At 32.3% G+C, this 15,303-nt stretch overlaps 1 protein-coding gene across 2 annotated transcripts in view; it reads right to left on the bottom strand.

Annotated features, from left to right (window-relative positions):
- KHDRBS2 (KH RNA binding domain containing, signal transduction associated 2) overlaps positions 1 to 15,303 on the bottom strand; it is a 533,034-nt gene that overhangs the window by 427,931 nt on the left and 89,800 nt on the right. For both annotated transcript variants that reach the window (XR_012919310.1, XM_076003252.1), the window contains exon 2: positions 5,609 to 5,736. Coding sequence is in view for 1 of the 2 variants with exons in the window: in XM_076003252.1 (XP_075859367.1) it covers positions 5,609 to 5,736 (128 nt within the window). In the remaining variant the exon portion in view is untranslated. The remainder of the gene's footprint in view (positions 1 to 5,608; positions 5,737 to 15,303) is intronic.

Raw genomic sequence — 15,303 nt, 5'->3', positions numbered from 1 at the left:
GGCAAAGAGTAGGTGAATAGATAAAGAAACAAGATCAAAGTTTATGCTACCTATAAGAAATACATGTCACATATAAAGACACATATAGACTGAAAGTGAAGGCATGGAACAAGATATTCCATGCAACTGGAGCCCAAAAAAGAGCAGGATTAGGTACACTTATATCACAGAAATAGACTAAAAATCAAAGACTATAAAAAGAGAGAAAAAAAATCACTATATAATGATGATAAAGGTGCAATTCAGCAAGAGCATGTAAATATTATTAATATTGGTGCACCCAACACTGGAACTCCCAAATAGATAAAGTAAACATTAATAGGTCTAAATGAGAGATAGACTGCAGTACAATGATAGTAAGAGACTTTAACATCCCAGTCTGAGTAATGGAAAGATCTTGCAGACAAAAAATCAAAAACAAAATAACAAAGTTAAACTATATAATAGACCTAATAGGCCTGAGACTTACAGCACATTTCACCCAACTGCTACAGAATGCACATTCTTTTCATCAGCACAGGGAACACTCTCCAAAACAGATCACATCTTAGGCCATAAAATAAGTATAAACAAAATCAAAAATGTGGAAATGAGATCAAGTAGCTTTTCTGACCACAATTAATTAACACTAGAAATTAAAAAAAAAAAAAAAAACAGAGACCTTAGAAACTTCACGAACACATGAAAAGTAAGCAACATTCTCTTGAACAACCAAAGGGTCAATGAAGAAATTAAGAAGATATTTAAAAATTTCTTGAAACAAAATGAAAATGGAATATGACATACCAAAATCTATGAGATACAGAAAAAGCAGTGCTAAGACGTCATCTATAGTAATAAATTTCTATATTAAAAAAGTAGAAAAACTTGAAATAAACAGCCTAATGATTCACCTCAAGGAACTAGAAAAGCAAGAAAAATCAAATTTAAATTAGTACAAGGAAAGAAACAATTAAGATCAGAGCAGAAATAAATGAAATTGAGACTAAAAAATACAGAAAACCAGCAAAAAATAGTTGTGTTTTGTGCTTTTGTTTGTTTCTTAAGGCTGGTCAAGTGAAGCAATGAGAGTGGAAAGATAAAATTTACAAACCATTAGCTACACTAGGAAAAAAAGAGAAAAGAACCAAATACTAAAAAATCAGAAATGAAAAAGTTAACATAAAAACTGAGATCACAGAAATATAAACAATTATTACAGACTATCGTGAACAACTATATGCCAACAAATTTGGAAACCTACAAGAAATGTATAAATTCCTGGACACATAGAACTTATCAAGATTAAACCATGAAGAAATAGAAAACCTCAATAAATCAATAACGAGTTATAAGATTGAAATTCTAATTTAAAAGTCTCCCATCAAAGAAAAGTCCAAGACATGATGACTTCACTGCTAAATTCTACCAAACATTTAAACAAGAATTAATACCAATTTTACTAAAACTCTTCAAAAAAATTGGAAAGGAGGGTATACTTTTAAACTCATTCTAAGAGGCTAGCATTACCATGATAAAACAACTAGACAAGGACCCAACAACAACAACAACAACAACAAAACTACAGGCCAATGTTACTGATGAAAGTAGATGCAAAAATCCTCAACATAATACTAGCAAACAACAAATTAACAAGATGATTCACCATGACCAAGTAAGATTCATCCACAGATGCAATGATGTTTCAACATAAATAAGTCATTAAGCGTGATACATCATATTAACAAAACTGAGAACAAAAACCATATGATTATCTCAGTAGATGTAGAAAAATCATTTGAAAATATCCAATATCCCTTTATGATAAAAATCTTCAGCAAAGTGAATGTATAAGGATCATACTGAAAAACAGTAAAGGTCATATGTGAAAATCCCATAGCTAACATTATATTGAACAGGGAAAAATTGATAGCCTTTCCTCTAAGATCTGAAACAAGACAAGGATGCTCACTTTCACCACTTTTATTTAGCATAATACTCGAAGTCCTGGCATAAGAAATTATGCAAGAGAAAGAAATAAATGGCATCCAAATTGGAAAGGAAGAAGTCAAATTAGACCTGTGTGCAGATGACATGATTTTATACTTATAAAAACTCAGAATCCACCAAAAAACTGTTAGAACTGATAAACAAAATTCACTAAAGTCGCAGAATACAAATCCAACATACAAAAATCAGTAGCCTTTATACACATCAACCATGAACAATCTGAAAAAGAAATCAAGAAAGCAATCCCATTTACAATAGCCACAAAAATATAAAATGCCTAGGAAATAATTTAATCAAACAAATGAAAAAACCATATAAAGAAAGCTATAAAACACTGCTGAAAGAAATGTTTTCATTTCTTTCTTTCAGGACAAAAAAGGGGAAAGATATTCCATGCTCATAGATTAAAAGAGCTGATATTGTTAAATGACATACTAAATCAATTATCAGATTCAACGTAATCTATATCAAAATATAAATGACATTCTTCAAAGAAACAGAAAAAAAAATCCAAAAATTTATGTATAACGACAAAAGATCCTGAACAGTCAAAACAATCCTGAGCAAAAAGAACAAAGCTGGAGGCATCACACTACCTGACTTAATTTACTACAAATGTATAGTAACCACATTGATATGGCACTGGCATAAAAACGGAAACATAGACCAATGGAAGTGGACATAAAACCCAGATATAAACCCACAAATTTACAACCAACTCCTCTTCAACAAAAACACCAAGAACATACAACGGGGAAAAGAGAGACTATACAATAAATAGTGCTTGTAAAACTGAATAACTATATGGAGAAGAATAAAATTGGACCTTTATCTCTCACCATCCACAAAAATCAAATCAAAATGGATTAGAGAGTTAAATCTAAGACCTGAAAATGTGAATCAACTAGGGAAAAACATTGACAAAATGGTCCAGAATATTGATCCAGCCAAAGATTTTCTGTGTAAGACCTCAAAAGCACAGGGAGCCAAACCAAAAATTCACGAATGAAATTACTTCAAGCAAAAAAATTTCTGCACAGCAAAGGAACATACAACAAAGTGAACAGACAGCCCACAAAGTGGGAGAAAGTATCTGCAAACTACCCATATGATAAGCAAATAATAACCAGAATATATAAAGAGCTTAAACAACTCAATAACAAAAATAATAATAATGCAATTTAAAAATGGGCAAAAGATCCAAATAGATATTTCTTGTAAGAAGACATGCAAATGCATAACAGGTATATGAAAAATGCTCAACATCCCTAATCATCAGAAAAATGCAATAAAAACAAAAAAAACTACAAAGAAATATCATCTCACCCCAGTTAAAATGTTTGTTGTTGTTGTTGTTGTTGTTGTTGTTGTTTTATATCAAGAAGGCAGGCAATAACATGTTGAAGAGGGTGTGGAAAAAGTGGAACACTCATACACTATTTGTGGAAATGTAAATTAGTGCAGCCACTATCTAGCATAGTATAGAGGTTCCTCAAAAAACTACAACTAGAAATACCATATGATCCAGTAATTCCACTGCTGGGTATATTTCCAAAAGAAACAAAATCAGCATATCAAAGACGTTATCTGCATCCCCATATTTATTGCAGCACTATTCACAATAGCTAAGATATGGAATCAACCTACGTGTCCATCAACAGCTGAATGGATAAAGAAAATGAGGTATACAAACACAATAGAATATAATTCAGTGATAAAAAGAATGCAATTCTGCCATTTGTAGCAAAATGGATGGAACTGGAGGCTATTATGTTAAGTGAAATAAACGAAGCACAGAAAGATAAATATGGCATATTATCACTCATATGTTGGAACCAAAAAAGTGGATCTCATGAAGATAGAGAACAGATTGGTTGCTATCAGAAGCTTGAAAATATGGGAGAAAATGAAGAAAAGTGGATTAATGGGTAGACATACACAGTCAGTTAGCAGAAATAAGACCTAGTGTTTGGTAGATCAGTGGGGTGACTATAGTTTACAATAATCTAGTGTACATTTCAAAAAAGTTAGAAGAGAATAATTTGAATGTTTCTAACATAAAGAAAAGACAAATATGACAAGTGATGAATATCTCAAGTATGTTGATTGTATCACTGATAATTATATCAATACATTAAATTATCACAAATACCCTAAAACTAACTATGTATATCTATTTATTACACATCAATAAAAATAAATTTAAAAAATTTACACCATAGAATATGCTTATTTCAATATTTGTAATTCTGAATCGAATACAGACTCTAGTAATACTCAGTATAAAAACGCTCATACTAGTAATTTAAGAGCCACCAGAAATTTAAATGCCTTCTATACCTGGTCAGAGACCATAGAGCTGCAATTTACACAGAAGCAGACACGGAGTGTGTCATTGGAATTCCCATGTACAAAGAATAAACAAGTGTTAATCTGAGAAACAATATCAAGTTATGTCATATTTAAATTTATAGTTTAGGGAAATAATCTTCTATTCAAGATGGTTATGGGTTAATTAATCAAATTCCATAAAAAAGACACATTTTTCTTAATATTCCAAGATATTTCTATCATATTTCACATGTGTAAGATTTTCATGTATATTTCTATGACTTCTCAAATTAATATTTGTAAGAACATAATTATAAATTAAATCAAATAACACTTATTTCAAAAACATATACCTATCAAATGCATCTTTCTTACAAGAGTGTATGTCTAACTCAGAACAAACAAAAAAATGGCATGCCCAGAAAACCTCATCAGAAAATTTGCTGGGTTGTAACAATTTTATCTCTGCTTGAAATAATTATAAGCAAAACATTCTAGTTAATTATATTTACTAGAATTTATCACATTGGAAGACAACTGGTAAACTAGAGCATTCATTTCTATAATCTTTATTATTAAGATAATTACATGGTCCCTGCTTCGGATTCACTCTTTATAAAGTAAATTATAAGGTTGAATCTTTGAGTTTTCATTTTAGCTTCTTTTATTTATTTGAAAAAAAAGAAACTCTTTTTACCCATTGAAATTTATGAATATAATTGATGAAACCATGATTTTATGACCAATGATCCACTAGCAAAAAAGTAAACAGAGATGTTATTACACTAAGAATAATATCATAATTATTTTTATAAACAAACTTTGAATATATAGGGCCAGAGGTTATAGTCCAAGAGTCTAATAAACACCACATTGCTTTCCTAGATATAATAATTCTCTGCTGATTGGCAAGTGTTATATATTTAGAATCATTACTTCTACTTCCTTTTATAATAAGAATATACATTTTAACATGAACCAAAACATAATCAAGTGGGTGTGCATGTTTGGATAAACCGGTGAATCATTTATATGTTAAACAAATGATTAAAATATCTAACTGTGTCTCCTGTTATTCAAAGAACAAAAATGCTACAGCCTTCACTTGAAAATTTACTTCATCATTGTACTTTCAAAGAATTTTTCTTTCTCTACCTAAGTATCATGTATTTCTGTATACTTACATAATGAAGCTCTACATATTTATTTTATAAAAGGCAATGAATGAAACCATAATATTTTTATCATTTTTTCCTTAACTGTATAGGAACAGGGTATATATTGTTACCTTTGGATATTGTTTGACAGGAATCAGTACTCTTTCTGAGAGCTTTATGTTTTTGTTGCTGATGACATCAAGGTATTTCTTTTCTTCATCTTCCTTTTTTCCATCAGAACCTTGAAATTTTTCAATTTCTGAAAAAAAATCACAAGAAAAAAACAAGTGAAATGAGAAATATGCTGACTGCTCATATTACTCCTCTTCTCAAATAAGATTTTGAAAAATCTTGATAAAAAGCCTGAAACACCATCTTGCTACAGCTACATGAAAGCTGCTATAGTATGTATTAAGAAGACGATCTCTGCAACTAAAATTAAAAAGTGATAATTGAAAATGTGACTGTGTCTTCTGGGATACAAATAATGATTTAATTGTTTTTTAATATCTGCAAACAAAATATAAGGAAGAATATGTCCTTTGACTATTTAAAATATTAGTATCTAAGCAAACATAACTTTCCCCAGAGCAATGAATAGAAAAAACATATTTTAAGGTTATATGTTTTATTTTTATTTAGAATTATTCCTAAAAAAATAAAAATAATTAGAAATGGTAATCATCAAATTATCTAAAATAAATAGGAAAGAGAAACTGCATGATATTTTATATTCTAGCCAAACTTTAAAGCAATTAAAAGGGGGGTCACAGAAAAGTCATATAAAGGCTGACATCTATTAATTTTATAATTCATATTCACCTATACAAAATTATCTTTATAGACGCTTGAGAGGAACTAGTTTTGACTTACCAGAATATAATCAAAATGAATATTTATTTTTAGATAAAATTTTATTTTTTATTTAATAAAACAAGTTGAGTATCCTTTATCCAAAATGCTTGGGACCAGAAGTGTTTTAGATTTAAATTTTTTTAAAGTTTTGTCTAATTTATTTACTTATATATTTATTTTTATTTCAGAATATTATGGGGGTACAAACATTTTGGTTACATATATTGCCCTTGCACCACCCAAACCAGAGCTACAAGCGTGCCCATTGAGCATATGTACACTATTTATCTATCCATTTCTTCATTTTTAAATTAATTTATTCCATAAACATTTTTAAACCTCTACTATGGGTACTGGAGTTATAACAGGAAACAATAAAATGTCTCTGCTTTTACGGCATCTGTATTCTAATGTGGAAAATGAACAATGATAAAATGAATATATGTGCACAAACATATTTATGGGTGGGAGCACAGAATAAATACAATATAGCTGTTAAGAATATAAAGGAGAGTAGAGTCAAGGGGTGCGGCTATTCCTTTAAATTTGCAGGGTGATATTTGAGCAGAGCCCTGAATGATGAGAAAGATTAGCCATGAGAATATTGAGAAGTAGAGTGTAAACAGTCTGATGAAACAAGCTTGACTTGCTCTTGGACTAGTAAGGAGCAAAAAAGCCTATGTGGCTGAAGAAGTGAATGTAGACACAAGGCTTGATAGGTGGTTATGGAATAGATTATGTAAGAACTTGGGGGGATACATGATGTTTTCTGCTTTTTATTGTGAATATAAGGGTAAGCCACTGATGGCTTGGGGAAGGGGAGGAAGGCAACAATATTGGATCTTCATTCATAAAGATAACATTGTATGTAATATGCAAAACCAGTCACAGTAGAAGGCAAGCAAACAAAGGCAGCAAATTGCATTTGTCTAGCTAAGAAGTTATGCTGACTTGAGTAACAAAGTAGCAACCAAATGTTAGAAGAATGTGTAGTTAACAACTAAGGTCACTTCATAAAATTCACAGTGTAAACTAAATGTTTTGGGGGATTGTTAAAAATTATTTGTACTAACTTTTTATGAGTATTTGATAGTAATTATTACCATAAAATCATCAGTAAATATTTCTTCTTTCCTTGCTCTTGGTCAATTGTACTACTTCAAAACACTCACTAAATTAAGATATGAATGTGATAATTTTTTACTTTTGTTATGGATGGCACAAAATCATTCTGTCTGTTATTTTGGAGTAGATAAAAGGTGATGATAGTTATTAAGTATGAAAATTTTTAATATAAATTAATTTATATTGCAACTTAAAACAATTATTTTTAAAAGGTCTGTTACTTCCAAAGAAAAGAGAAATAATATATTATATCTAATAGTTTTAGTTTTTGTTATTCTATTTTTAAATAACATATGGAGAGAGAGTGTGTGTGCATGTGAGAGAGAATCTGTTGGGTCAGTAACAATTATCCCACTTTTCAAATAAAGAAAAAGGAGTTCAAAGAGCTAATATATATTATAAATACATAAAAGAAAGTAATAGGAATAAAGGACTTAAAATTGAGGAGTCCTCAGTGTGGCCATACATCTAATAATGTAAACAAAAATGATAAATATCAGAGCCAGTGTTTGCTTAAAAATACCACTTAGAAATTTGTCCTTATATAAAATATTTTCTAGGGAGTGGGAGCAATTAGGGTTCATGTTTTCCCTTGCCTGATTATAGAAAGCTCAGAGCTAAGTCTGTCTTCAAATGGCTCTAACTTTTCTCAGATAGGAATTTATTGTGTAACTTTTTATTCTCATTATCTTTACAACTTTTTTGTTTTATCCTGCAATAACATTTTATTTTTATTTTGTTCTTGCTTTTATTATAAGCAGCCTCAAATCCATCTCAGAAACAGGTAATAAAACTGCTACTTTAAAATTATTATGCTGCATTAATAATATTAGTAATCTAACAATCCTTATTAATGCAAAATTTCCTTGAGTTCTGTTTGTAGTTTATGGAGTTAAATCTGGATGCTAAAAGTATCTTTGTCACCTGCTAGCTACATGATCTTAAGCAAGTTAATTAGCCTGGGTTTCCTCATTTTTTTAAAGAAAATTAAACCTATCAAATGATGACATTATAAGGATTAACATTTTGTGCACAGCTCTCTGGCAATAATTATCACGTTGTTTTGATATTATAACACCTCACATCTGTCTATGTCTATTCTGTAATCTTTGAGCAGGAAGTGTATTTTATTCATCTTTATAGCCTAGATTTCTAGCCCAATGACTAACAAGGTAGAAGAGGAAATTATTCCCTAAACTGATGTTTTTTATCATAGAAAAATAAAATGGATAATTTCTTACAAAACAGAGTTTAAATGATAAGATGGCAACCTTACGAGTGAACAATGATGCCAGCAAAATATGTTAATAATGGAATTCCCTGACTCAATGTCAGCGAAAATATAGTGAATGCTAGTCTAATTCCAAAGGCATTTAAGGAGTGGAAAATTGTTCTTGCATATGGAATAATATTTCCCTTCTTATTGAAGGCATGAAAGACTATGTCATATTCTTTGTGACAAATCCCCCTGAATAATGTGCAAATAATATTAAAGACCTATGCAAGCAATTTTTCTTTGATGAATGAAATAGAAATGGTAACGGCTAAATTTGATTTAAAAATAATGCAAGCCTTTGTTTTCAACAAGGGTAACCATTAGACAATTAACTGTTTTAATTATTACTCATTCATTTTAATGCCCTGAACCTACTAAAATTGTGAAACTGATACCCATCCTGTCCCCATTTGCTATCTGCTTATCCAAATTCCAACCACTTCAAGGCTTGGCTCACAGTATCTTTTTCTGATGAAGGTGTACAGAGTAACTCACAGAAATCTCACTTCTATAAACTCCTGTCACTTAATTCCTATGTTACATATTCAGGTGTACTACTTTTCAGTCATAACATAAAGCTACTGACACGGTTTGGATACCTGTCCCCACCAAATCTCATATTGAAGTTTGATCCCCCATGTTGAACGTGGGGGTGTAGTGGGAGGTGTTTGAGTTATAAAGGCAATTCCCTCATGAATGGCTTGGTCCCCTCCCCATGGTAATGAGTGAGTTCATGCAAGAGAGGTTGTTTAAAAGAGCTTTTCACCTCCCCCTCTCTCTTGCTACCTCTTTCACCATATGACACACTCACTGGCACTTTGCCTTCCACCATCAGTAAAAGCCTCCCCAGGCCTCCCACCAGAAGCAGATGCTGGCACCATGCTTCTTGGAAAGTCTGCAGAACCGTTTCTTTATATATTATCCAGCCTTGTACAAGTCACTCAAGCTTTGTGAGCTTCTGCTGTTCCTTCTCATCCACTCATCCTAAAGTGAGAATCAAATCTTATGAAGCTCATCCTAGTATATTCTTAAGAACACAGGCTTCTTGGTATAGTATCATATCTGCCACTTGTTAGCTGTGTGACATTTGACAACAGGCACAATGATAGCTATTGCTTTCTAATCATTTTTTATGTACAGGAAATTGATCTAATTCCTGAACATAGGCTAGTTCATTTAATTAGTTTACTTAAGTTTTCTGTGTCACATTGCTTACTTGGAAAACGGGGATAATATCCTCATAAAACTGCTGTGAGCATTAAATGAGTCAAGTTATCCAAAGCACTTAGCATAGTATTTGACATATAATAAGAGCTTGATAAATATTAGCCATTATCATTTTATTTACTTGCATTCGGGAGTGTACATGAGACTTCATTGAAGTCTTCCATCATTAAAACCAAAGATCATCACAGTCAATGTTATTGTATTTCACATGCTTACACCTTGTTTTTAGGTAGATTGTCAGGTATTAATGGCATACAAATGACATATTACGATGTGTTCTTTACCAGACTTATGGATATGTTAAGAATACCATTCATATTCATTTAAATATGATATAGGACAAAATGAAGAAGAATGAGAAAAATTAGTCCAAAGTGATGATAAGAATAGGGTGTGGAATAAATCTGTTGAAGCCATTACTCAAAAAATGTTGGAACCTTTTGGATAGTATTGTCCTGTAACACTAAGCATTGGTACTTCACAAAATGCAGGAGGTTAATATTTTTTTTAAATGGTGTTAAGAGCCACACAAATTCTTTAAGTTTTAAAGTTAAAATCTTTAAAGTTTCTTTAAAAAGAATAGAATATTTTATTGAACTTTATTCCATTTATATCCACAGGCAGTCTTCCAGTTTGGGTCCCTTTCTGAATGCATTAAATGTTTTTATTTTAGTTCTTGCTAAGTTAAATACACATAAAGCACCACACAACAAACAATACAGGACACATATTTCTTCTTGCTGAGCAATTATAATCATACTACATAGGAAAAGTAGTAGAGATATCTTACACGAACATGCTACTTTGCAGGCCATAGTTCCATAGGGCATCATTCTGACAAAGGCAATATCATATGCTGGGAAAAGCCCAGGTAGTTCTGTGGCCACTCTTGATGAGCTTTCTCAACCTTGCACCAGGTGCAGGGAATTGCTCAACATATTTATAGGCATTATATCATTCAATTCTCATGTTCATGATGATATACACAACTATTACCTACATTACACAAAAGGGGAACCTGAAGATTAATTCCCCCAATGATAGAGCTAGCAAAGTAATGGAGCAGGGATTTGAATTTCCAAAGCTCAGGTTCTGAACCATCACATCAATCATTCATCCTCTCACCCACTCACTTCTCCATTCAACAATTACTTATTGAGAGCCCACTGTGTGCTAGGCATGATTCCAAGAACTAGAAACACCATGTCGAAGCAGACAGACAAAATCTCTGCCCTCCTGAATCTTATAGTCTAGTGAAGTAGAAAGTAAATGAATGAGTAAATTATTACATAATTCAAGAGATGATTTTTAAAGTGTTATTGAGATATAATTAATATATAAAATATTGCACATATTTACTGTTACATTTTGATGACTTTTAACATATACATACAACCATGACACCATCACCATAATAAAGATATTAAACATATTCATCACTTTTAAAATCTTTTGTTTTGTTTTGTTTTTGGGGGGGTAGTTGTTTTTTGTGCTAAGTACACTTAAAGTGAAGTAAATGTTCTATCTCTATTAAAACTTTCGAATGACTGCAACTTCTTCAGACACTCTGAGCCTTCTGAACCACACATCCAAGCTTCGCCCAAATTCCTTACCTACAGAAACCACAAGATAATAAATGCTTGACATTTTAAGCTGTTATGTTTTAACATCATTTATTATGCAGCAATAGATAACCGGTACATCATGACTCAGAATTTTTATTTTCTTCTAAGTGTGATGCTAAGATTTTGAAGAGCTTTACTACAGATTTGACCTGATTTGAGTGGAGGGGGGGAGACCAATTGTGAGGCACTTGCACTAGATCATGTGAGATAAGATGAAGGCCAAGATGTTGGAGGTGGAGTTCTAAAAATTAGTCAGATTATTTTGAAGATGAAAGGTTTGCCGTAGATTGGAATAGAAGCCTAAGAAAAGGGGAGGACTCAAAAATTACTCTCATGTTTTTGGCTTGAGGAAGTAGGTGAAGAGTAGACACAATTACAGACATAAATGGCAGAAGAAGAGGCTTGGCAGAGAAAATTATGAGTTTTACTTTTGTTATATTTAGGTAAGATCTAAGTAGAGATACAGGATCAAGAGTTGGATATATAATTCTGGAGCCTAAGGAAAAAGTTGGGGGTTGACCTATAAATTTTTGAGTCACCAGCATATGATTAATGCTCAAATTCATAGAAGTGGGTTGGTATAGAGAAAGGAAGGTTGCTAAGGTTTAAGCCCAGTGATACTCTAATACATGGAGCTCAGGAAGAAAATGAGGATCCAGCAAATGAAGTAAAAAAGAGGAAACCAATTAATGTGGAAGAAAACCAGAATGTAGATCACAAAATTGAAGTACAGGAAGTCCCTTAAGAATGGGAAAAAAATCAACTGACTCATCCTACTCAGAAGTTTAGTTAAATAAAAACTGAGTTTTGACCACTAGGCTTAGCAAGGTGAAGGATATCAGCTATCTTTATGAGAATGACTTCAGACACATATTGGAGTGGATGTAGGAGAGAATAGGTGGAGAGTATGTGGATACAGTGAGTATAAAGCTTCCCCCTACCTCAGTAGGACTACTCTGGTTCATTGCCTGCCTAAACAATTCTAAATTCTTGAGACCACTTTCACCGTAGTTCCTTCAACCTGATAACCTTTTCCCCTTTCCTTCTACCCTTGAAACTGAGGTGGCCTGAGCTAAACACACTTCCGGTTGATTTCATCCATTCTTAACAATGCACATCTACCATCTTTCATCTTTTTTTATTATTATTGTCTCAGCATACTGTGGGGGTACAAATGTTAAGGTTACATACATTGCTCTTGCCTTCCCTCATCTTTTCATACATCAAACCCAAACTATAATCTTGATTTTTGTATTTTTTTTTCCATTTTTTAACTCTACATTTCTACTCTAAAGTTTCCAGGCCAAATAAAACTTAATATATCTCAAACTAAATCCATCTTAATTCTACGATTTATTTTATTCCCTGTCTTCCCTTCAACCACAGTCTTCTGAGTATTACCTAAGAAAAACAAAAACACAAATCTCAGCCATTTAAACATGAGCTACTCCCTGGTCCTCACCATTCTACATGCAGTAGTCATGGGGTCCTGCTGAATCCATCTCTAGAGCTCCTCTCAGTGTCCCCACTCCAGGTGCTCTGCAACTGCTTCAACTCACTTTGGCATTGTCCTCACCTACACAGAAGCTCTCCACCAGTTTCCCTGAAGACCCATGTACAACGTATCTTCCATGCCTAAACTGTCTTTTTAAAACACAGGTTTGAGCAGTCCCCATTTATCTCTTCTCTTAGAATATGATATTTATATTGTGTTCATTCCCTGGCTGTACTAACCATTCAAATCTTTGTTGAATAGTTGAGTGTCCCTGCCCTGACATGTACCTGCCTCTCACTGCCTGAGATTTAATTCTTAATTTTCCTCCTTTCCCTAAAAGTTGATCAACCATTCCAGTCTTGTCTCTTGCCACATGCTAGTCTTGTTTCCTGTCATGCTGAAGCAGATACACTGTAGTCTATCCTCACACATACTCTGAGCAAACTGGTACTTTCAGTCCTTAGGCTTTTGCTAATGATCTCCTCTCCTTCCTCTGACCAGTGGAGAGTTATTCTTTCTTCAAGGTGAGCCCAGCTTGAACACTCACTGTGCATGACTACCCCATCCCAGGTCTTAGCATTTTGCACTCCGGATACAGCTCTTTTATCACTTCGTAATGTGCTTTTTACAAGTGTTGTCCTTATTAGACTGTGACTTCCTTGAAGCCAGGGACCACATCACATTTATTATTTTTCACTCCCAGCACTCGTTACAACAGATGACTTAAAGTATAAATTCAAAATCAAGCCTACCCATCAGTCTATGTCTGAATAAGTTTTCACAGAAGAATGACTCTTGGCTTTTAATACAAAAACTTCATAAAATATGTAATGATCTTTAGATTGTTTACTTACATTTACTTCCATAAAACACAGTACTCTAATTTAAAATTCATATTTATTTCTACAAAAAGCAATACAACATTTTTATAACCTGGATTGGTTTAAATCTCATGGGCATGTCTTGGAAACCATAACGAAAAGGAGTATGACATCTAAGAGAGGCGATAGGTATTCAAAGTAACTTTTTTTCCTACCTTATTGTTTAGTGACTATAAAGTGATATTTTAAGCCTTTGCAACCTAAAATAATCTCTTTTTACTTTTATGTTAATAGTTGCTATTTTGGCCACATTTTAGGAAATTGGTTGAAGGTTTTGAGTTGATATGTAATGCATTTTTTAATGTAACATCCTTGAAACTAAACTCTCAAAGAGCATTTTTATTCAATATATCTGATTTTTAAAAATGAATTACTAACACTAAGTGGGAGCAACTTGTACTCATTACTAAGTTATTTTGATTTTCTCACATTCATATTCAATCGCATTTATTTCTAGAGCATGAGTAGAACATATGCCCTATGTGTGTGGGGAAAAAAAAATGAGAAGCTTTACTGTTGCCAAAGATATCTTGAGATCTACTATCTTAATAAAAAGAAAACAACACATTTAAAATCAGCAAGTCAAGCAGCATTCGTTTGGTTCAATTTGAAAGATTTTTTTTCTGAGCCTACTTTGACTGTGATAATTACTTAAAATGACATTTATTCACCATTTAGACTAAATTTACTGAAGTGATACAACCAGATGTGCTTGGATTTGTATTAATTTATTTATGAGTTGCTCAGAACCCTAATTATATTACACATTTCTTGTGTTTAAAAATCGATTTTCCTAAATTGTATAAAGGTGAGCCATTATTCATTAGAGATAAAAATTCCTAATACGCCAATAGTGCAAGGTACTTAATAGGAACTGAATATGACCTGCTTCACCACATTTATCATGCCCCCAGGGCACAGTTTCTTTATCGAATACTTTCACTTACTCAGCTCACATTATAGAGAATATCTTACTGTCTATGAGTCATTGGGAGGGAAAAGAGGGTGAAATAATACTCTGTCTTCAATTGCTAGCTATCCAGTGACCATTCATTGCAAGCATCACGATGAATGCTCCTTATTTTTGTGTTGCTGATACCACTCCTAATTTCTTACCCGTATATTTCAAGAAGCCAAATGTATCTAAGGAAAAATGAGAAGCTTGTTAAATATATTTGCATTACTTATGAATAGTTTAAATATAAACCATTCATGGAAGACCATTTTCCTTAGCATTTATATTTGGCTGAATATAATAAATGCAAATGATATCCAATTGAAGGAATTAAGAGATTCCTTTCATATATATGTATAAAAATCATATATGATTTCCAGAGAAAAA

Source organism: Microcebus murinus, chromosome 5 (assembly GCF_040939455.1).
Source record: "Microcebus murinus isolate Inina chromosome 5, M.murinus_Inina_mat1.0, whole genome shotgun sequence".
In the NCBI taxonomy this organism is placed as follows: Eukaryota; Metazoa; Chordata; class Mammalia; order Primates; family Cheirogaleidae; genus Microcebus; species Microcebus murinus.
This window is presented reverse-complemented; position numbering and strand designations above follow the sequence as displayed.